Consider the following 23597-nt stretch of genomic DNA (forward strand, 5'->3'; position numbering starts at 1 on the left):
CCTGGCGTCCTAACATGCACACACAAAGCTTGTAGTAGGGTCAATAACTGCTTTAATTTTTGTATATCCTAGCAAAATCCAATGCATTTTCATGTGTTCGTTTTCAATGTAGATCCATAAAATAATTCACAACACTTCAGTGTGGAGGCAGTTTATTCATGCGGGTTCATACCCCAAGAATATGTGTTATAAATGTAACAACCAAGCATCAGAAACACATTGAATGACAGCAGATTGACATCAGATACAGCGTTCTACTGAGAGGTTTTAATTACTTCTGATTTGATATACAGGAATATAAGAAACAATACAAAATATATATTTAGTCTACTGACTTATGGCACATAAAAACGTTGTTAAAACTCAACTTTAATAGTCATAGTCTGATATTTCACAGTGGGGGCATAATAGTCTATACTAATACTTCTGAAGTATCGATTGATTTTGGTCACGTCTGTACAACCGTTTTAGTGATAAAAAGAGGAAATCTATGAAATATGCACATCCCTGGCTCTGTAATCAGTGTTTCACATATTCATACATTTCATATTAAAATGACACGAGATGCAGTACATAATAAACAGAACAAGCCTTAAAATGCAAAAATATATGAAAACATTTTTAACATCCTGTGCAATTTCTATCATGAAATCATTAAGCCTTAAGAAAGTGTCCAAGAAAACTCATAAATAGCATCTCCTCTTCCCATAAACATATAACAATTATTTCATATACATATGGCATAGAACATGCATAATTAGAATTTTCTCAGCAAGTCGACCAGTGCAATATTAAGTGTGATGACGCGTATAGAGGCGTGCTGTAGTCCTGCTGCTCATGTTTTAAATGAGGTATAAATGAATGAGAATACAAGAATTTGCACTACTGGAACCGTGTTACAAGGCACATATTGATTGTATTTCAGGTTAAATAAGTTAAAGGGATAGCTCACCCAAAAAATTAAATTCTGTTATTTACTCTCCCTCATGTCGTTTCAAATCCATAAGACTTTCAATCATCTTCGAAACACAAATACAGTTATTTTTTAATGAAACCGTTATTCCCTCCAGTGAAAGTCCATCCTCCCAAAACCTTCACACACTTTATATGATAAACAGATTTATTTGACATATAAACATTGATCAACGGATACATAGAGCTCACCAAATATGGTATGTTTGATATTCAAGTATCTGTTTATCGTATAAAGCAATCATTTCTCTCCAGAAGACATGGATTAAACCGTGATTCATATATTGTTTATAATGTCTTTGAGAACTCTTTGAATGTCCAATGTTTCAATGAAGGGATGGAAATCTATCAAGTTTCTTTACATTTTTTGATTTTTGGGGTTTGAAATGACAAGCATGATTACATAATGACAGTATTTTTATTTTTGGATGAACTGTCCCTTTAATCTCTATAGACAGCATCTGTGGTTGTCAGTTACCACAATAAAATCATTTTGTATTTCAGATAAAAACACCTACAAGTGCAGAAACAGTTACAGCGGAAGTTTAAATGTACAATTATTAAAGGAATGGTTCACCCTAAAATGAAAATTGTCATCATTTACTCACTCTCATGTTGTTCCAAACCTTTATATGACTTGCTTTCTTCTATGAAACGCACAAGAAGTTATTCTGAAGAATGTTTGTACTGTTTTGTAAATGTTTCCTTTTGTGGTTCCACAGAAAAGAGAAAGTTTTACATGTTTGAAATGACATAAGGTTGAGTAAATGGCAGAATTTTTATTTTCACTATCTTTTAACCCCTAAACTTTTCTTGTCAGTTCATATCTGTCAACACGTCTTTTTGCTTGCTTTTAAAAACTGATTGGCATGTCACATTTCGCAAATGACCAAAGCCGCATTGAATTCTTTTAATTCCTTTAATTTTTGCATTGACCAAACATCAGTAATTTCTCTTGGCAGTTTCTGACATGCTTTTAAATGTAACGACTACAATTGTGCATTAAAAGAACGCTACAAAAGTTCTAAGAACCACCCGAAATGTGTCAGCAGTCTACATCACATGCACATTTAAGTGCACCAACAAAAATGAAGCCTGATTGCACTGTTTATCACGACTCTTGTCTCAGTCATGTGATCTTTGACTTATGAATATGAGCCTGTTCCTCAGCACTCGGTCTCCTTACTGTCAATGCGCGCCTGTCTCGTCAGCCGTCTCTTGTCCCCGCGGGATGGCGTTGCCTGTCCTGTGAGGTCCTCGAAGGACCTGGCAGCTGTGCCGCTTGGAGGGAAGCCTTCCTCCTCGTCCAGGTGAGAGGAGTCGCCGCTGGGGTCCTCCTCGATGGTGGCCATTCGCAGCGGATCCACTCTGGGTACGGCGGAGACGCTGGCAGGGCTTGGGCCGGCGAGTGTCTCCTGTGCCGGTGAGACGGGGGGGCCCAGTGAGGGCTGAGGTCGTGCTGCCACTGAATGCGGAAGAGGGGCCTTGACAATGCGGATGGGTGCCGACTCCTGACTGCTCATCATCTCTGCGGTCTAAGGATAGAGGTTTGTGACAGAATCAGTAAGGAAGACTTCCAAACAGCTCATTATGGTATGCATTACATAACTAGGGATGGGCACGAGTGATCGGAAGTGACAGCATTAGTTTCCTTTATTCAGTCCAAAAAAATCTAGACCAGTGCTTTGCAACCTGCTTGACTCAAAGGCCCCACATTGTCCAACAAAGTAGTCCCGCAGCAGTAAATAATTGTATTGATAAAACTGTTCTTTGAAAATCAAAATTACGTATTTAAATGTTTTTTTATCATGAATATGCAAATACATATAATAATAATAATAATATATTTTATTTGTAAAGCCCTTTTCATATTCAACTGTAGTAAACACTACATAATGGCAAGTGGAAATATTGATTTAATTCAGCCATATAAAATAGGACAGCTAATTATACAGGGTCCGTGCATCAGAATTGTAAAGCATTTTATGTCTCTACAATGTCAGAGACATAATGGCCATTTAGATGATTTACATTTATGCATTTGGCAGATGCCTTTATCCAAAGTGACTTATATTGCATTTTAGGTTACACATTTTTACATTTTTGTCACTTCTTGCTTTCCCTGGGAATTGAACCCATGACCTTGGCGTTGCTAGAGCCACGCTCTTCTGGTTGAGCTGCAGGAAAGCTTGACTAGCCTTTGACTTTACTATTTTATCAAACAGCTAATAATGTTTTGCTAATTTTACAAAATGTTCCCATTTTCAGGCAGCTGCCTTCTAAAATATCAGCATCCTTAAGAAACGTTTTGAACATCAGAAAATCATTGTTCTTGCTCATTTACGAGATTGGTTACATTATTGTGACGGTAGTTTTTTTTTTTTTTGGTACACTGCAGTTAAGGAGAAAATACTCAGATATTGTGTTGAATGATGAATTTGCACATGGTTTGTCTTAAAAACACCACACAGACATATAAACACTGAAAGCTTGATTTCTTTAAAGATCCCCTATTTTGGCTACAATATTGGTTTTAAAGTTCCTCTGTAGTCAATAATTTTATCCCTTAAAACACATCTTTTGATCACAAAAAAATACATATAAAAAAAAAATTAATATGTATTTTTAAATCCTTAAAACAGCTTGAATGTAACTACACCCGTGCTTCATTTAGTACACGGAACCATGAATATGCAAATGAGCCCGCCTCCAATTACTCACTCAGGTTTGGCGATGTATCTTAACGGTAATGTGTTTTATGTATCGCTCTCTACAAAATCAGACATATAACCGTGATTAATATGATTTTGCTTGACTACATCATCAAACAGCTAATAATGTGTTGCTAATGTTACACAAACCATGTTCCTGCTCGATCTCGGATTCACACAGCATGCCTTCTGAAAACCGCATCCTTAGAAACGCTTTGAACATCATAACATCAGTAGAGAAAGGCATATATTTCTTCATAACATTGTAATATACATTATGTACATAATTTACAGTATCCGCTATATTTCTAAATGTCTGTTTTTATATCAACAGAAAGATATAACGGGATGACCTGATTTCTCGACTCCTCTGCTTCACAGTATATTAATGATTTGCTAAAGCCCGCCCGCACGTTGACATGATTGGATACAAGGTAGTTAGTGACAAAAAAAAAGGCATTTCAAACCGTGTTTTTGAGATGTATTTTTCACCTTCTCCACTGCAGTTTTAAGGAGAAAAAATACTTGGCAATGGTGTTGTCTTTGCATATGGTTTGTCTTAAAACACTACATAGACAAATTATATAGACACAAAGTTTTGAAAGGTTATGAATCAGCACACTGAAATCTGAAATCACGTGACATTGGCGATCTGAATCATGAATCGATACACTGATACATAACCGCTCAAAGCTTTGTTGATAAATCGGCCCATCACTATATAAGTTGTTTTTTGTTTTTGCACACAAAAACTATTCTCGTCACTTCATAAAATTATTGTAGAGAGACACTGTAGTGAGATTTTTACCGGCGTCTTTAGTGCCTTTTATGGGTCTTCAATGGAGGCCTTTCTGAGCCATCGGATTTCAACAAAAATATCTTTATTTATGTTCGAAGTTGAACAGAGGTCTTACTGGTGTTGAAAGACATTAGGGTAAGTAATTTTTTACAGAATTTTCATTTTTGGGTGAACTAACCCTTTAAGACACGAAACGATTGGTTTGTGTGAGAAACTGAACAGTATTTATATATATATTTTTTTACCTCAAATACAACTCTATGTCCTACAGTCTTCAGCGTGCGATCACTTCTGGTAAGTGAGGTCAAATGTACAAGATCTTAGTTTACACAAGCGGTGGAAATGATCACACGTGCATATCTCTATGCCAGATCTTGTACATTGACCTCACTCACCAGAAGTGATGAAGGCTGTTGGACATGGCTTTAGAGGTAAAACAAAATTATATACTGTTCGGTTTCTCACAAAAAATTATTGTTTCCCATCTTAAGACATCAATGTGTCTTCACGAGCCGCAGGGTTTAATATGGATTTGTCTGTGCATGTTTTTTTTTTTTTTTACTCTCATAGATTTTGTTAACATTCACATGCGTTATATGACTGACAGACTGAAACAGCTGGAGTTAAAAATCTTCATTTGTGTTCAACTGAAGAAACAGTCACCTATATCTTGGATGCCCAGGGAATAAGCAGTCAAACATCACTTTTTTTTAGGTGAACTATCCCTTTAACATAAATATTCATTATAACAGAGGTCCTGACTCTCTGTAACCCTGGCATCCTGGCCAAATTTGCCCATTGGCCTCTGTCCATCATGGCCCCCTAATCATCCCCCTATCCTGATTGGCTTCATCACTCTGTCTCCTCTCCACAAATCAGCTGGTGTGTGGTGGGCGATCTGGCACAATATGGCTGCCGTTGTATCGGTGCACATTGGTGGCGGTTAAGAGGATTCCCCACTTCCATATATAAAGCGATTTGAGTACCCAGAAAAGCGATATATAAATGTAACAAATTATTATTAGTATAAACTGGGACTACTGCTTTATGAAATTAATAAAACAATATATTTTATGATTCAGAAAGATTCTGATTCTGTATGTTTTTCAATAAAAAAAATGTTTTTTTTTTTGGTTTAAATATTGATTTTAGCAATTAATGTATAATTGTATTTTTATAATGTATAATTGTATTTTTATAATTGAATAATTTTGAGTAACCCTGGCCCCCTGGTTAAGAACCACGGATCTAGACATCGCAATGAAACAAAAAGGGTTGAGAGAACAAAATGGGATGAAACGAAGGTGTTTTGAACTATTTTTAACATGACATCATCGTGAAACTGTGACAGTAAGACATGATGGAAAAACATCTGTATGGTGCTTGTGTATATAAACCAACTACTGATGCGCCAAAACTTTAGTTTTTTTATATAATTTACATATAACATTTATATCATATTTATATATTTTGTAATACATTTTGTTGTTGTTTTTTATTTTGTAATACATCATGCTTGTTTTTACTGAAAATGTACCACAAAAGTGGGAAAATAAAAAATGTTCTTCAGTTTTTTGTAAGGTCTAGGATCTAATTTTTTATAAATTAGAACATCAAAAGAAACTATTACAGTAAGCAGAAATAATAATGAAACAATTAAATAGAAGCACAGTGATGATGGTTACGGATTTACTGTCTCTGTCAAGTACGAGCACAAACTGATGCCCATCCCTATGCATAACATGAACAGCATGCTAAACTTGAGTTAGATGAAGCAAAATATGCGATTCATTCATATCTCTTGAACCAGAAGGGCATCTGTAGCGGATGCAGTATCAAGAGAGTTTTAAAGCCGTGCATTTAAAACGCTAAAGTACAAAACTGCATCCAAAAAACATATTTCAACCAGAAACCGCCAACACATCCTCACTGACACTGAATGCACGAGACATACAGAACAAGCTGAACTAAACTCAGTCTGCCCATCTGACACGTCACAACCAGCCTGCTCCGACTCGTCACACTCGGAGGAGAGGGGAGCACAGCAGTGCCAGGGGGCCGTTTTACACACACTCACCTGAGTTGAGAGCTCTACTACACACCTCCACCACCATCTGCTGCAGTTCCACAAGGGTCAGAGCAAACAAGCCACAAGTCATACACTACTAGCCCTAAAAAAGACGCCATGCTAACTGAATAAGCAAGTTATTATGTTATTTTGCGGTTCTGGATGACTTTAATGAATGTTTAGTGTGTTAGTCTGTTAGTACTCTGATCTCCGCTGTATGAGAAAGGTGTCCATTGTTGCAGTTGTAGTTTTGTGACAGAAGGACTTACACTAGGGTACATCATGGTTTTGGAGTTTTCCTCATATTGTTGATCCAGTTTCTTGTCCTAGGAAAATCAAAGAGAGATGATCATTGTAATGTTATGTTTAGACAATGCATAATTATTTTAGTCGAATAAGCTTGCACACTGTCACAGAGTTTCTACTGGTAACATAAGACATTTGGCATTAAGACCCAAAAATATCCCCCTATTGTATAATTATACATTATAGTATTATATACTATATAGTATTTTAATGTAGTACTGACACTAAAACTCTGCAAACTTGAATATTTTTCTAGCATAGTAATTTAAACTATCCACAATACCTATTGTAGCATTTTTGTATTAGGATATATTGTGACATAATATACTATGTACCCCTATATAAATATTACCCCTATGAAATATTAAAAATAATTTGCTGATTTCAAAATTATAAGATGAAAAAACCTAAACTGCTTATACAGTAGAATGGAGAACTTTTTTTTTTTTTTAAATCAGCGCTACGCCGCTACCTGACTAGAGAAAAAAGGATGTTGTCTTCCCTTTCGCCAAATAGGTTGGGAAAACATCAATGCCCATAATGCACTGGTATTTTGCCTTCCAAGGCCACTCCCACTAGAATACTATGGTTACGCTTACCAAATGCCACCTTGCTTTAGAAGGAAATACTTATTTTCTGAGAAAACTTTGTAGTCATAATTGTGTTGACTTGTTCCCAGGTGTAAGAATTCAAAGACTAAACGCTTAGCAGTGGCTAAAGGCTGCAAATGAATTTAAATCTATTTTCAGTAGGGCTGTCAAAATTAGCATGTTAACGCATGTGATTATTTTTTCAGTTAAACACATTAAGAGTATTTAACATAGTTTTTTTCTGTCATCCTTTGACTGCGGGACAGTGTATAATGCTAGCATTCATTCAAGTGCTATTAAAGCAGTGCTTGAATCTGTACTGGTGTGCTGTCTGTGAATCTCCTCTTTGTTGTGACATACACATGTGCACTGCATTCGCTTTTCCGCTCTTGAATGAAAAAAAAAAAACAGTTAAAAATATGCCTAAATGTCCACTTTGTTGAGTATCCCCATAAGCACGATCTTAAATGAGTTTTAAAAATATATAATCGCATTCATGTCTGATCCGGATCCATGTCATGTGCTTCCGATCTTAAAGTGACGGCAACCACATAAACCCACTGCTGTGATGTGTCATGAATGTAAATCATAAGAAAATCACCCACTGCTCCTGACTAAACTTTTGTAGCTTTAATAAAGATTAATCTATATTTAATATTTAATTTATGCAATAAAGACTGTGAAGTGTTTGATAACTTTATTAAATTCTGTAGGCTATATTTCCTACCTGTTAGATAATATATATATATATATATATATATATATATATATATATATATATATATATATATATATATATACTAGTCTTAAATAGTTTATGTTTTTTTTCCATTAATTTGGAGATTAAATGTGAACATATTACAATATAAAAATGTGATAAATTAGTTAATTTTTTTTAAACAATTGACAGCACTCATTTTCAGCGATAAACAGTGATACAACTGTTTTGTTAATAAACCTCTGTCAATCCAACTGTCCTTGGGCAGGGATACCAAAAACTACAAATACATGACAGTGAGTAAATGAGAATAGTATTTTCATCTTGGATGGACTATTCTTTTAAGAAAAATCAATTCAGAAAAAAACGTATTGTGTCTCACCACACAGTGCACCAGTATGCTTAGGGGAATCCAGAACAGCAGAGAGAAGACCACCACTGATCCCACTATGTTGTCTGCCAAGAACTTCCCTGCACATTGACAGAAAAGAGTTCCCATTGACATTTACAAAATATACAAAAAAGTCAGATATCATTGCATGATTAATAGCTAAATTCGCTCTGCAATCCCTTACCAAATGTGTTGATGTCCAGTTTGTCTATGAAGTCCCATAAACGTTCAATGACATCCTGGACATGCTTCATGCATTTACCCTGAAATAAAGACCACCACATCATTTATAGAAAACAGTATTCGGTCTGATAAATGATCAGTCAAAATAGACAAGTAATGCACTCACGACCCCATCACAGTAGCCAACGGTACAGGGTTTGCCCTTGCGCAGGTAAAGAGGTGACCCTTCATTATCAAAGGGGGTGCACAGCCCGTCTCTGCTTCTACAGCACACTTTACAAGAGTCCTCAGTCTCTGAAAAACATAACAGCAAATGGACGGACTCAGTGCTTTTGCATTCATAATGGAGGCTAAAACGGTTTCAGTGTACATCGACCATCCCAATTAACAGGCAAATATCAGACTGAAATGACACTCGCCGATATATGTGCAGGTTCTGTTTATAATTATATGGAGCAAAGAAGGTTGTTGCGCTCTTCATAGGAAAGATTCTTTTTCTTTCAGGTGCGTAGAGCCAGAGAAGGGTAGACTTAAGCAAAACAGAAGAGATGGCTGACCGCACACTGGATCCAAAAAAGACTAAAAAGTCTTTTCAGGAGCACTGAGGATAGCAATCTGCTGAAACGTTTGCTCATGCTCCTCTGTTTTTAACGCACTTGCACTTTGCACGTTATTGCACTATGCAATTGAAAAAATAAAAATGATATAGTTTCTTAGACTTTTTAGTCTTTTTTGGATCCAGTGTGCGGTCAGCCATCTCTTCTGTTTTGCTTAAGTCTATACTTATATGGAGTAAATGTTGTGTAAAATAGCCTAAATATTTATACACCTTACATGTTGTCATTATAGGGGATTCAAGTCACATGGTCTGTATTTACATCATTAAACGTTTGGGGTGGGTACGTTTTTTTTTTCTTTTCTTCTGAACTTTCTATTCATCAAAGAAAACTGACAAAAATGCATCATGGTTTTAATTTTTTTTTCTAACCTTGATAAAAATAACAAAATATTTCTTAAAGGGATAGTTGATGAAAACTGAAAATTAGTGCATAATTTAGTCACCCTCAAGCCATTCTAGATGTATATTCAAATGATCGTGTTTGTAAATAATTGTAAATAAATAACCTGCGTAACTATGCTCAAGTCTGAAAATGTTCTAATACATCTGAAATTACTGAATTTTAAGTTTGTGAGACAATTTTCCAAAGACTCCTCAATATGAATTTATTTTTTAAAATATTGTAAATTGCGTTCTAATCGCAATACAAATGCCTTACAACGGGGGCAAATGCGACCAGAGCTTGATGTTTTCTGCTCGACCGTTAATCCGAGATGTTTTAGTCGGTCTGAGATGCTATTAGGTTTTCTAAATTTTGCAAATATGTTGATGGAGTGGCGATGGACACCAGCTATTATCATATTTCTTTTACAACAACAGCAAAAGGTGTCAGAAGCCATTGCAACATCATCCTCGAAATTGCTGTCTCAGATCAGATGTTTCTCCGTCACTCTGCATAGGCTACGTCATCATCCGTTGGTGACAACCCTTTGGAAATGATTCGTCTATGAAGCTTTCCCAGACCGTAACTCAGTTACTACTGAGAATAGTCTGAATTTAACCAGGCTACCGTGACACTCAATCGGCTCACTCACATTATATTGAACAGACACGTACAGTTTTTAATTGTAGTGTCTGTTCTCTAACTGAATTGATTTTATGAAAATGAATGCGGTGGGCAAGTAATCCAGTAATTTTAGCTTCTAGCATACTGATCTATTCTTCGGCCTTTGGGAGTGGCCTCGTAGGGCAGCAAAGCAAGTGCATTCTGGGAGTTGTTGTCTTTCATCTACATGAGACAAAAATATATTTTCTTTTCTCAGTATAGAAGGCACCAAATATAAAAAATAATTTCACATTTCTACTACAATAATGACCCAGTTTAAATACAAAGCTTAATGCCTAAACTCATAAAACCATGAGAAAAATCATACTGAGATTATTGCGATTAATCAGAAATGTAAAAAATATATAAATATGACCCACATCTTTTTAGGTCTTTACATGGCTACAATAAAACTTTTTAACATTTACACCAAGACATTAAGGTCTGTGTCTATAAATAAACTGAAAAAAATCTTCTGAAGTAAAAGATTGTGACAACTAGCCTCTGCAATATATAGAAAGGTTATATTTTCCATCGCTGATCACTAGGTGTCAACTGGCCATTCAAAATATATATCTCTTTTTTTATCACTACTGTGAACACAGAGTGTAGTGGAGAAATGTACCATTGCAGGCACAGGACTCAAGGTTATGCAAGGCCTCACAGAAAGGCTTACACTCGCCCTTCCGACATAGACCCCTGTCCACACACTCAGTGTTATCATCCAGGATACCAGGTGTGGGGCACTCGCTGCTGTTGCCTGGGATAAACAAGAGTTAAAAAGATAACCAACCAAATATAAAAGCTGTGGTCAGTAGTGGTCTGGATAGACAACCCTGACATTGTTATTTTACTATTAAGCACCATTAAAGTTGGTGTGAGCAGGCTTACCTGTGCACCTTGACATGTTCTTGCAGGTGGCAGTGATGATCTCCTGACAGATCTTATCTGCGCTTTCAAACATACAGTTCTTGCAGCAGGGGCTGTTCCTGTCACTGAAGGTCACAGAAAACAATATCAGGCACAAATACTTAAGAGAATTAAGAGAACACATTTCTCATTAAGACCACAGTTTAAATTGCAGTTGTCATCAGTCAGGCTATGTAAGATTTTTTTTTTAACAGCTTAATATTTTTGTGATGAATAGTAAGTTCAAAAGAACAGAATTTTTTTTTAAATAAAAATACATTTTCGTAACATTATAAAAGCTTTAAAAAAGTGAATTAAAAGTTAATCAATATAACTCATCCTTGCTGATTAAAAAGTATTTATTTCTTGACAAAAAAACAACATTTAAATGATAGTGTATATATGTTTCTTATTTATTGATATTTGATTAAATTAATGTATTAATATTAAGATGCATCTCAGAGCTTGTTGGTTTGGTTCCTGGCTTGGATTGAGGTATTTTTGGAAATCCACATGAAGGCAATAATAGGGAAAAATACTTAAGGAACAAACAGCAAATAGTGAAACAGTGGGCAGTCACTATTGTGATCTAGATCTATGCAAAGTTGACCCTGATAAACGGCTGATATATTGGTTTATCACGGTTAACTTCCTTACCTGCATTGTGCCAGCTTCTTGAATTTGCACTTAGCTGTGCAGCAGGGGTCGTCATTGAGATGAAGCAGTCCAGGGTCGCAGTCTTCGTCCTCCTCCACACGAGAGTTCCCACACAGCTTACTGCTTCTCTCCGTAAAGCACTGATGGGCCTTAGCCTTTAACGCCCTACTGACTGAGATCCTGCTACAGCTGGAGAAGCGCTGAGGGAAACAATACGTGAGTGAGAAAAAGTGACTAGATGTTAAAGGAAACAATTAGCTCAGAATGGAAAATACCTTGTTGTTGATGTGATCCCCGCTAACCGCAATAGGGTACATAACAAATTTGCCACCCTGGTCATCACTGGGTGCACAATCAGCTATGTTATCTGGATCATGTTCAGCTCCAAAGTTGTGTCCGAGCTCATGAGTGGTTACAAGATCTGCTTCCTGGATAGACAATGCATAAATGTGCTTCCTGCTAAAAAAAAAGCATCTAGTATACAAAATACAATTGGTATTTAAAAAGCAATGGATACAAACCTTGGTCAGAATAGTTTTCCCATAATTCATGGTGCTTGTCAAGCCAGTGTTCAGGTAACTGGGTTTCCTGACGGACTGTGATGGATAGTAGGCTGTAAGACAAAATGAATGTCTGAAGTCAAGCACTGTTGGTGGAATTCCATTAATCACAGTTGTAGAGATCCTTACGTTTAGGGCAGAGTCCTCCCAATCCCTGTTTGGAAGGGGCCACGTATGCCAGACCCAGAGTGCCATCATCAAAGTCCTGATAGGTGAAGAGATGGGCAAGGCAGACTGCAGAGGCGTTGTCTGCGATGTCATGACTGAATTGCTGAAGAGACCAGAGGAAAAAAATGATAAAATGAACATCAATAAATCTGTGCTTCAGGGCTCTTCACAAAAATAAATATATACATAATAATAATAATAATATGATGATGAGGGAGTCACTGGTTCTTGGTTTTAGAAGCCAAATTACTTTTTTAGTTGACACATTATTATTTATTAATCGTTTGACCAATAATATTTTTATGCATTTTTTTAGAACACCATTAATTAATTAATTTAATAATAATTAATTTAAATAACATTCTGAATATATTTAAATATATATTGTGACATGAATATGTATATGACATTTATAATACATGACTATGCATCATCATATGCCCCACCAGGAACAGTCATATACTGGACCACTGTTACACCACAATAAAGAATGCATATCACTTAGTCCCACGGGGTGCTTTGGGGCTCTTGATCATGGTTTGGTTCATCTTATACCAACCTACAGGCAGAAACTGAAATCAGCACTAAGGACTGTAAAAAGATGGACTAATGAAGCAGAGCGGGACTTACAAGCCTGCTTCGATTGCACTAATTGGACTGTTTTTTGAAACGGCTGCCATTAATCTGGACGAGCTTACATACTGTAACATCATACACAAGTGTCTGTGAGGATATGTGCATTCCTACTGGGACATTTTGACCATTCACTAATGATAAACCATGATTTACTGGGAAACCCAAACAGCTTTGTCATGCCAAAAAGCATGCTTACAGAAGTGTGGATAAAATCTTGTATAACCAGGCCAGAAACAGACTGAAAAAGGAGAACAGAGTTGCTAAAAGAAGGTATTCTGCAAAGCTGGAAAAAAAAAATAATTTAGCCAATGACCCAGCATCAGCCTGGACCACATCGCCAAGTCACCATCGGGGGGATCTGTGGAAAATCAACAATTGACTGAGGATCTGAATGCATTCTACCGCAGGTTTGAAAAGCCCAGTCTCACACCACACACCCGCTCTGATCTGCACTTTACACATTCACCAACACCTGCCAGCCAACCTGCACTTAAGGTCTGTGTGGAGAACGTGAAGTGGGTCTACAAAAAAAAACAGAAGACTAGGGAAGCTTCGGGCCCAGACAGCATCTCATCTGCTTGTTTAAAAAAGTCTGTGCTGTTGACCAACTGGCCCCAGTCTTTACGGAGATCTTCAACATATCATTGGAGCATTGTGAAGTTCCCTGCAGCTCCAATATCATTCCGGTCGCCAAATAATCACTGGACTTAATGACTATAGACCTCACTGGACCCTGACTGGATCTTCTTTAATTTGCCTACAGAGCAAACATGTCTGTGGATAAGGCAGTCAACATGGGACTGCATTATATCCTGCAACAACTTGACAGACCTGGGACTTTTTTCAAGGATCTTACTTGTGAACTTTAGTTCGGCCTTCAATACCATCATTCCTGATCTTCTCACAGCCAAACAGATCAGCTCTCCATGCCATCCTAAATTTGTCAGTGGACCACCACTGACACCTCCTGACAGACCGGCAGCATCTAGTGAGACTGGCGAAACTCACATCCAGCACTCTCACAATCAGCACAGTTTCCTATCGGTGTACACCAAGACCCCTTCCACCAAAGGGCACTTCTAAAGACCCCTCTGTCAAGCTCCTGAAATTTGCAGACAAAACCAGTCATTGGTCTCATCCAAAACGTTGACGAGTCTGCTTACAGACTGGAGGTTGAACAGCTGAGTGTCTGGTGCAGTTAAAGGGATAGTTCACTTTGAAATTAAATTGATATGTTTTAGCTTACCTCATAGGCATCCGAGATGTAGGAGTATTTGTTTCCCCAGTAGTTTCAATTTTGATCATTTTAGGTCAAACCGTTCTTGTCTGTGCCTCACATAATGCAGGTCTATGGTCACCAGCTCAAAGAGCATACACAGAGAAGTCCAAATTAAACAATCCCCCATCGTACACATTGATGGCCTAAGACACGAAACGAGCAGTTCGTGTGAGAAAACGAACAGTATTTATATCGTTTTTACTTCTTGTATACCACAGGAAACACACGCGCACCCTCGGATAAGTCGGACGTAGTGGTGTGCAAGAGGTAAAAACGATATAAATACTGTTCGTTTTCTCACACAAACCGTTCGTTTCGAGTCTTAAGCCATCAGTGTGTACTTACGATGGGGGATTGTTTAATTTGGACTTCTCTGTGTATGCTCTTTGAGCTGGTGACCATAGACCTGCATTATGTGAGGGACAGACAAGAACGGTTTGACCTAAAATGATCAAAATTGAAACTACTGGGGAAACAAATACTCCTACATCTCGGATGCCCATGAGGTAAGCTAAAACATATCAATTTAATTTCAAAGTGAACTATCCCTTTAACTGCACCAGACACTCAGCTGTTCAACCTCCAGTCTGTAAGCAGACTCGTCAACGTTTTGGATGAGACCAATGACTGGTTTTGTCTGCAAATTTCAGGAGCTTGACAGAGGGGTCTTTAGAAGTGCCCTTTGGTGGAAGGGGTCTTGGTGTACACCGATAGGAAACTGTGCTGATTGTGAGAGTGCTGGATGTGAGTTTCGCCAGTCTCACTAGATGCTGCCGGTCTGTCAGGAGGTTTGAATAAAATTAAAATGCGCTAGGCCCTGCTGCCTAGCGCGCACAACTGCAAATGAGCGCTCGCGTGACTACTCAACACTCGCTCGCTCCTCGAGTTGACTTTTGACACTTTGAGGGCGGGGCAATGACTTTTGTCTTCCCACCTGTGATTGGTCATTTGTTTAATCAGTTTCACTCTTGTTTAAACATGTAGCAGGACTAGGACAAGGCACGTTTTAAGGAACCATTATGTCGGACCCTGAGCAGGTAATTTAATTTTTAAGTCTTTGTGTTTCGAGTGCAATATATTCAATATATGAAATTGTATTGTACAATTTCAAAGGTATTTTGTTTACAATCATCTTGAATAGTTTGTATAGGACCTTAACACCAAAAAAGATAAGCTAATTTAAGATAAAGCTGACTAACCCATAAATGTAGGATGTTAAAGGTTAGTTTTGACCTACATTGACAATATACAGTAAATAAATCATCGCTGAGTAGCATTTCTAACTACTTAACAAAACTAGTATGCTAATGTACTAAACAAAGCAGCGTAAATGCAATCTTTGTAATTTATTCAAACCACAGCACCGACCCCTATTGCCCTATTGCTATTATCGTAATGCCGTTTATAAAATGATTAGAACACATTACAAACGGCATTAGTGAAACTTAACGGTTACATCACTGAAAGCGTTTTTCAGCTGATGGTCTATGTGACCCTGTAAAAAGTGTAAAACAAAAAAAAGTGACGTTTTGATGTTTTCTGTCATCCTATATGCAAACAATTAAGAAAATAATTTTGATAGATGTACTACTAAGACCATGTTTGAAATAGGGAAATTAGTAAGTAAAATCAAACTTTGATGCTCATTATCTATTTTTTTTTAATACTTTCCTGGACTCAAAGGATGAGTAGAGATAATGTAACCCTTTCAACTTTTGAAGTGTGTTTATCACAAAAGTGACATGGTATCTTAACATCTCATTAATTATTCTTTGTTCTGTCAATAGCTAAGACACCACTTTTTGGCAAATCTTTTACACAAGTTGCAACAGGCCTTCAGCACAACACCACTGGATTTAGATTATCTGGAGTTTCTGTGTCGTCAGGAGCTGTATATTCTGGAGGCCCTGTCCAGTCACATACAAGTACCCCCTGCTATCATTTACATTTACATGTAATCATTTAGCAGACGCTTTTATCCAAAGCGACTTACAAAAAAGGGGAGAGTAATAGAAGCAACGAAACAGACAAGGCCAACAACCCGTAAGAGCTGTAAGAAATCTCAATTAATTAGCACAGTACAAATATATATATATATTTTTTAACAGACATGTACAACAAAAACTCACGTACGCAAAATACAAAACACTGGATTTTGATAGCTATGATAACAACCCATTAGGACTAAGGCTGTTGCCCCAGCTGTTGTCGTTAATGCAGATTCAGTGGCCCAATGGGTGGTATCACCCAGGCTTTGCAAGAGCTCTTTGACCTTATACGGGCACAAGCGGAACATCCAGCATCATGTGTCAGATAAATAAATCACAAAGATTGCATTTACGCTGCTTTGTTTATACATTAGCATACTAGCTTTGTTAAGTAGCTAGAAATGCTACTCAGCGATGATTTATTTACTGTATATTGTCAATGTAGGTCAAAACTAACCTTTAACATCCTACATTTATGGGTTAGTCAGCTTTATCTTAAATTAGCTTATCTTTTTTGGTGTTAAGGTCCTATACAAACTATTCAAGATGATTGTAAACAAAATACCTTTGAAATTGTACAATACAATTTCATATATTGAATATATTGCACTCGAAACACAAAGACTTAAAAATTAAATTACCTGCTCAGGGTCCGACATAATGGTTCCTTAAAACGTGCCTTGTCTTAGTCCTGCTACATGTTTAAACAAGAGTGAAACTGATTAAACAAATGACCAATCACAGGTGGGAAGACAAAAGTCATTGCCCCGCCCTCAAAGTGTCAAAAGTCAACTCGAGGAGCGAGCGAGTGTTGAGTAGTCACGCGAGCGCTCATTTGCAGTTGTGCGCGCTAGGCAGCAGGGGCTTGCGCTAGTATTCATTTCCGCCCCTAAATACTGTTTCGCGCGCTCGCGGTGTACAAATGCGCTCGCGGCTGCACAGATGCGCTCTCGCGGGTGTACAGATGCGCTCTCGCGTTGCTATTTTCCTCTCGTGGGTCTGTTTTGCGCGCTTGGGTTTATTCGCGTGCTCGTGGTTTTCGTGCGCGCGACTTTTGACTTCATTTAAACGCCATACCGCCACTGACAGTAGCGGATCATAAGGGATAGTAATGAATTCACAGACAGAGTTAATATAACTTGAACCATAAGTAAAATCGGACTGTCTTCATTTATTTTTGCAGGAAACACTGTCACATACCCTAACCAGATGATATCTGATGAATCCCAACAGTCTTCTTTTTTAAATGCTGTCTTGTCTTGACATTTTTTTAATTATTGTATTCTTGTTGCACATGTGATCAGTTTTTCAGTCTGCACCCTGTAATATCTGACCTAAATACAAAGAACATAAATTGACCCCAAAAACGGATTGTTGTTGTGGATTGATCATACAATTTTGACCTGTGTATATTTCCAGGGATTACATGGCACTTACTTCCAGAAGCTTCTTCACATCCCACACACCATCCTTTCTTCCTAATGGGCTTCCATCCATGTTGTAGTGTTTATCTCCTTGGGCAACTATTGTGGGCACCTTGTTTATGATTATCTGTTGGGATATTTACATCTTAGATGGCAAGGTAATATTTACTGAACATTGAGATAGTAATAACAAGCTGGGAAAAAAAGTGGAAAATGCAGGAAATGGATTTCTTCACAATTTCATCAGGTGGCATAATCAAAAGCCACTTCTGAGATAGGCCATTTGGCCAACATTAAGTCACATCTAGTTTGCTACATGCCATGTGACAAAATCTGGAAATTTTTGTGGTTTGATGAAACTATCATTAAGCTCTTTGTATTAGATTTGAGTCAGCTGCTATGCTCACTTTTACTTTGGAGTCACCAGTTATACCAATGATCAAGAATTAGAAAACCAAGGATGCAATATGAGAACCACATAAACCTGTATTTCTTCTGTGGAACACAAAAGGAGGAACTTTGAATAAAGTCGTGGTTGTTCTTTTCCAGCAGCATAAATGTGGTTCATACGACTAGTGTTGTATTACAAATTGTCTAAAGACTAAAATGAAGACATTATTTACTGATAACCTTGCGAAACAATAAATTGTACTCGAGACACTCATCAGTTTGATCATTCAGAATGTTTTCATAGACCATTTTTGTGATTCGTTCAAAAACCGGACATTGTTTAGACATATTTCAAGATTTTCAAAGAATAACGACTTGAAAACTTGTTATACAAGTCATATTGAACATATTTTAAAGGAGCCTTTGCGTCCCTTTTCATGCTTTTCAAGTTTCAAATGCTGAATTATCCCATTCGCAAATATAAAGAGAAACTAGGAGAGTCAAACTGATCTACTGAAGTGATGCAATATAAAATAAAAGATGAAAATTGAGAAGGATGATTCCTCCATTTATTAAGGTCACCTGATGAATCTGCACACCGTAACCTTTAAATCCTTCATCCCAAGATGTGTTCCTATAGATATCATCCACTCGGTCAATCAGCTCAATCTGCAAGACACAAAACACTCAAATTCAATGCACTTTTATTAATAAATCTGATATCATCAACAAACTTCTCTGTTGTACAGTACAAGAACAATGACATTCCTTCTTTCCATGTATATTTTGTGTGCTTTGCTCACCAAGTAGTTGAGGGTGGTGCTCTCCTGTCCACGGCCCATGTGCTTATAGAAGCGATAATCTGCCACTAACAGCAGCGGGCAGGTGTTCTTCTTGGAGTCGTGCACATATCTTCTTTCTCTGTTGTGAGGCTCTGCATTCAAAACATAAAAACACCTAAACAATGTGCACTATGAGATAAATGATTTTGAATTAGTTATGTAAATCCCAAAGCACTAATATCCATAAATGGATCTACCCAATTTAAAGCTTCACAATGGGGACTTTGAATTTGATAAAGGACAAAGAATGAAGAAGTTATTCGAACTGAATTATTATGCTTTGTCTCCAGAACATTTGGCAGGAGGTCACTGCCGGGTGACTACATGCTTGAATGGGTGGCCTTTGTCAGACTAATGTATAACTCCTACACACTCATGCAGTAACCATCTCGCTCATCATGAACATATGATTAAACTGATCATCTATTGTGCATTTAGGCTGTTCTCCTAAAGAAATGTGTCTGTCTCAAAAAGGCTAAAAACTAGGAGTGGTCCGAATACCATTTTTTAGCTTTGAAGCTTCGGTAGTAATCAACAGAGAGAGGGGGCTGAACATATTCTTCATTCTAATAAAGGCAGGAATCTCTGTGTGCCTGTTTGCATTTTGATTATTTCTAGAACCGTTCATCCAATAGACTTCAGACTTGGGGGGTGTGTTGCTGCGGACCCAAGGGAGCAGGGACCCAATATGCACACGCGACACTTGAATAAATGTTTATTAAACTATCGAACAGCGCAAGCCGGCAGCGGTGAGCCTCACAGCCCTACATGGCTAATATGCTCCGAGAATGGACACCGCACTAGTGATACAAAACACACAGGTCTGTTAAGAGCAATATTTTTAATAAGGTAGCCTAACATTTTTCAATTTAAGGTGCTCCCACACAGCTGAGTTCTTTGGCATTTTTACTTTCTCTTCAAGATGAACTCATGAATTTAAGAATTCAATTTCAATTAATTCACTCATGGGCGATTTTACTGGGTCACGAGACGTCCCAGTAAAATCTCAAGTTTGAGTTTTAACAAGCTCCTCTTATTTTGCAGTAGAATTCTTTAGATGGATAATAACGGGTAAAGTAAATGTTTACAGTTTCTTTCTATTATTCCGTTTTCCACAATGTCAAAGCAATGCAGCTTAACCCAAAATACAAGCTCAAGTTTACACTTCTGTCCATAGAAGCTCATGCAGTTGTGTGATCTAGGCAGAGAATACTCCAGTTGCAGGGAAAACTTTAGTAGGCTAAGAAGAAGCAAATATATTTATTAAGTATAACAAGGTTGGGTTCCTTCAGCTGTCCATCCTACTAAATGGCTAGGCTATGATAATTGTAAAGAAGATAATTGTAAAAAAGAAAAGAAAAGAAAGAGTAGTGTGTTTCGCCAGATTATGTAATGTAAACACATTCAAACGCAAATGAAAACAGTTTCGATGGGGATGCAAAAAAACCCCACAAAATATTAGAATCACAAAATTTTAAAAACCCACCAAACACATACTAAAAGCCCTACTAAAAACAAAACAATTTTAAAGACAACATGAAACAACATTTGATATATATGTATGCGTGTGTGTGTTTACACAAGCATGTATCTTGATGATGGCATGTCTACGTCATTACTACTTTATTCTCCCGTGCAGCGACCTTGAGCTTGCGAAAGGCACTTTATAAATATAAATGATTATTATTACTATACATATGTAAATAAATACACACCCTCCTCCTCTTCCGTTTGTCCTGCTGCTCTTGCCTCTTCTGGCAGGAGATTCTGCGTATCAGCATTCACATATCCACAGACCTTGGGTGAGGACAGTCGACTAATGTTCTTAATGTCCTCTGAGCGGTACACCAGCAAACGGCCATCAGGGGGCGACTCTGTAAACCGCCACAAGGGCTAAAGATGACAAGACAAGAGATATTGAAACATACAGTAAAAAAAATACTTTGTGAAATTAATTTCAAATACTTTAATGTATGAAGATTTTGAGGAGCACAAATCACCTCTACATTGTATTCTGCATTTTCAGTAAGAATGTGGGCTGAAAACTCGTCCCCGTCTATGTGCGCCTGCACACGTGAGTGCTCATCTCCTGTCGGGATAGCAAACAATGATGTGTCAGTTTATGACAGTGAATCATTCAGTTCTCAGCCAAGGATAATATCCTCATCCCATGTCTTACCTACTACGTGTCCTTTGAAGTAATTCTGTAACTGAATATCATATTGGTCCTCTTTTCCATTCTCATCTACAAATACAGCCTTGAAGTTGTCTGTAAAAAGTTCTGTGTTTGTTGTCAAGTACAGTTTGAAGTGCCTTTGAAAATAAGATGTAACAAACATCTTTTAGTGCAGAGAAAATCTAAAATAAGAATCAGTGTCTAATAATTTCCTAAGGTCAGGAGTGGTCAGAGAAAAACACAAAGACTCTCAAAAAAATAGATCTAGAATTGAATAAAAATACATGAATAATAAATAAAATAAAATATTATAAAATAAATGATATAATAATTTTTAAAATAAATAAAAATACAATAAATAAACAAACAAATACAATTTTAATAATTATTAGTATTATTATTAAAAGTCATGGGTGGTGCCAAACATTCTTTGAAATAAAAAAATAAAAAAATGGAATAAAAATAAATCCATACAAATAAATAATAAAATAATTTTTAACAATACATTTTAATTTTATAAAATAAAACAATAAATAAATATTAATATTTTTTTAAATCAGGGGCTGTCAGAAGAATAACAAATATTCTTACAAACAAAAAACAGATATAAAATATAATAAAAATAAATAATATAAATAAAAATAATAACATAGAAAAATATAAATAATATGAATAAATAAAAGTAAAAAATAAAAGACAAAAATAAATATGATAAATACACTATACTATATATTTTAGAAATAAGGGGTGGTCAAAAAACAAAAAACAAACATTCTTATAAATAATACATAGATTTAGAATAGAATAATAAAAATAAATACTAGAATATAATAATATGAATAAATAAAAATACATAATAAAATGCATTAAAATAAATATGATGAATACATAATAATAATTATTATTATGATAAGAAATCAGGAGTTTAAAGAAGAATACATTTAAAATATATTAAAAAGTGTCATCTCTTTTATCATCACATGACCTGCCATGAACAGCCACAACCTTCAGAGCGTTTTTTTTTTTTTTTACTGTGTAATATAGCAAGAGAGAGGCATACATGGATCTGTTAGCTTTACCTCTGGAGAGCTGTGAAACTGACCAGCCGCTCCACATGTGATCGGGCATCAACTTCCCTTTTCCTGACCGAGTGAAGCTGGAATCCTGATGCAGGTACCACCTCAAAGTCTGACAATAAGGAGCTGAGCGTCTCTGCATGCATCAAGTAATGCAAATATAATCACCATTCATACATAATACCACTATTCATCCACACAAAACTTTTAAAATCCCAATTTCTAAAACAACACCACCAAACTATTTAGGCCTATAAAGATGAAATAGTAAGCAGCACTACAGACTACGTTTGTTTATATGATCATACAGTGACCCAAATACCGACTCTACTTCAAGAGAAGCACACCAAAATGCCCTTTCATTCAGTCCGTAAATACACCAACTTCCCTGTTTAAGGAAATTAACTAAGCAGTCATAACTGAGTCAAAACAGGAAAAGGAAGGAAGACTGATCTCACAAATCCCCACAACCCTCATATATCCCCCTTCAAGAAAACAGTAACGTTAACTTGTTATATTTAGTTTGAACCCGAATTTCCTTGTTGCGCCCATTTAAAAAGCTTTCTCAGAGTAACTTACCAAACTCTTGTGCCTCTTCCTGATTTCTCAAGTCTTCTTCAACAGAAACTGGTTTCACAGCACAATGGACACAAAGTGGAACTAACAGCACGAAATAAAATATCAAAGACTCCATACTGGCGATGCAGCATCGCTTTTGTCAAAGCACCATGTTTGGATGTGAAGTTCTCTGCTGTCAACATCTACTATCCGCTATTTACCAATATTCACGACCACCTTAAACACGACTATGAAAGAAGGATTCAATGACTACAATATTTGACAGGATGGGATCCGGGTGAATGCTGAACGTCCACAAATAAAAGATAATACACCGCGAACTGCCAGTTTTCAGCTGGTCTCAGTCCTTCCTTCACATTTGCGCTGGATTCTGCTGCGATAACAATCTGAGGAAGCATTTCATCGACTTCCGGCCAAAGATTGAATACCCAGGAAGAGAGCACCTTTATTTTGTATTTCCTTTTAAATTTGATTTCCTACCGGTGTCTTGCTTAGATTTGTTTTATTGAAC

At 36.8% G+C, this 23597-nt stretch overlaps 1 protein-coding gene across 2 annotated transcripts; it reads right to left on the reverse strand.

Moving 5' to 3' along the window:
* Positions 1-135: 135 nt before the first annotated feature.
* adam17a (ADAM metallopeptidase domain 17a) lies at positions 136-23502 on the reverse strand. Of its 2 annotated transcripts, XM_067455358.1 has the most exons (20): positions 23087-23502; positions 22511-22643; positions 21435-21568; positions 21256-21344; positions 20971-21148; positions 19217-19347; positions 18996-19082; positions 18037-18150; positions 12658-12799; positions 12490-12581; positions 12244-12396; positions 11969-12168; positions 11294-11397; positions 11028-11162; positions 8905-9032; positions 8740-8818; positions 8547-8635; positions 6820-6876; positions 6560-6599; positions 136-2507 (listed from the first exon to the last, which is right to left on the reverse strand). In XM_067455358.1, the coding sequence occupies exons 1-20, from the start codon at positions 23199-23201 to the stop codon at positions 2161-2163; spliced, it is 2547 nt and encodes an 848-aa protein (XP_067311459.1). In that variant the 5' UTR covers positions 23202-23502; the 3' UTR covers positions 136-2160. The 2 variants fall into 2 exon arrangements, with proteins under 2 accessions (XP_067311459.1, XP_067311460.1); XM_067455359.1 differs by lacking the exon at positions 6560-6599.
* Between the last annotated feature and the right edge of the window lie 95 nt (positions 23503-23597).

The sequence above is a fragment of the Pseudorasbora parva genome, chromosome 10 (genome assembly GCF_024679245.1).
Source record: "Pseudorasbora parva isolate DD20220531a chromosome 10, ASM2467924v1, whole genome shotgun sequence".
Classification (NCBI taxonomy): domain Eukaryota; kingdom Metazoa; phylum Chordata; class Actinopteri; order Cypriniformes; family Gobionidae; genus Pseudorasbora; species Pseudorasbora parva.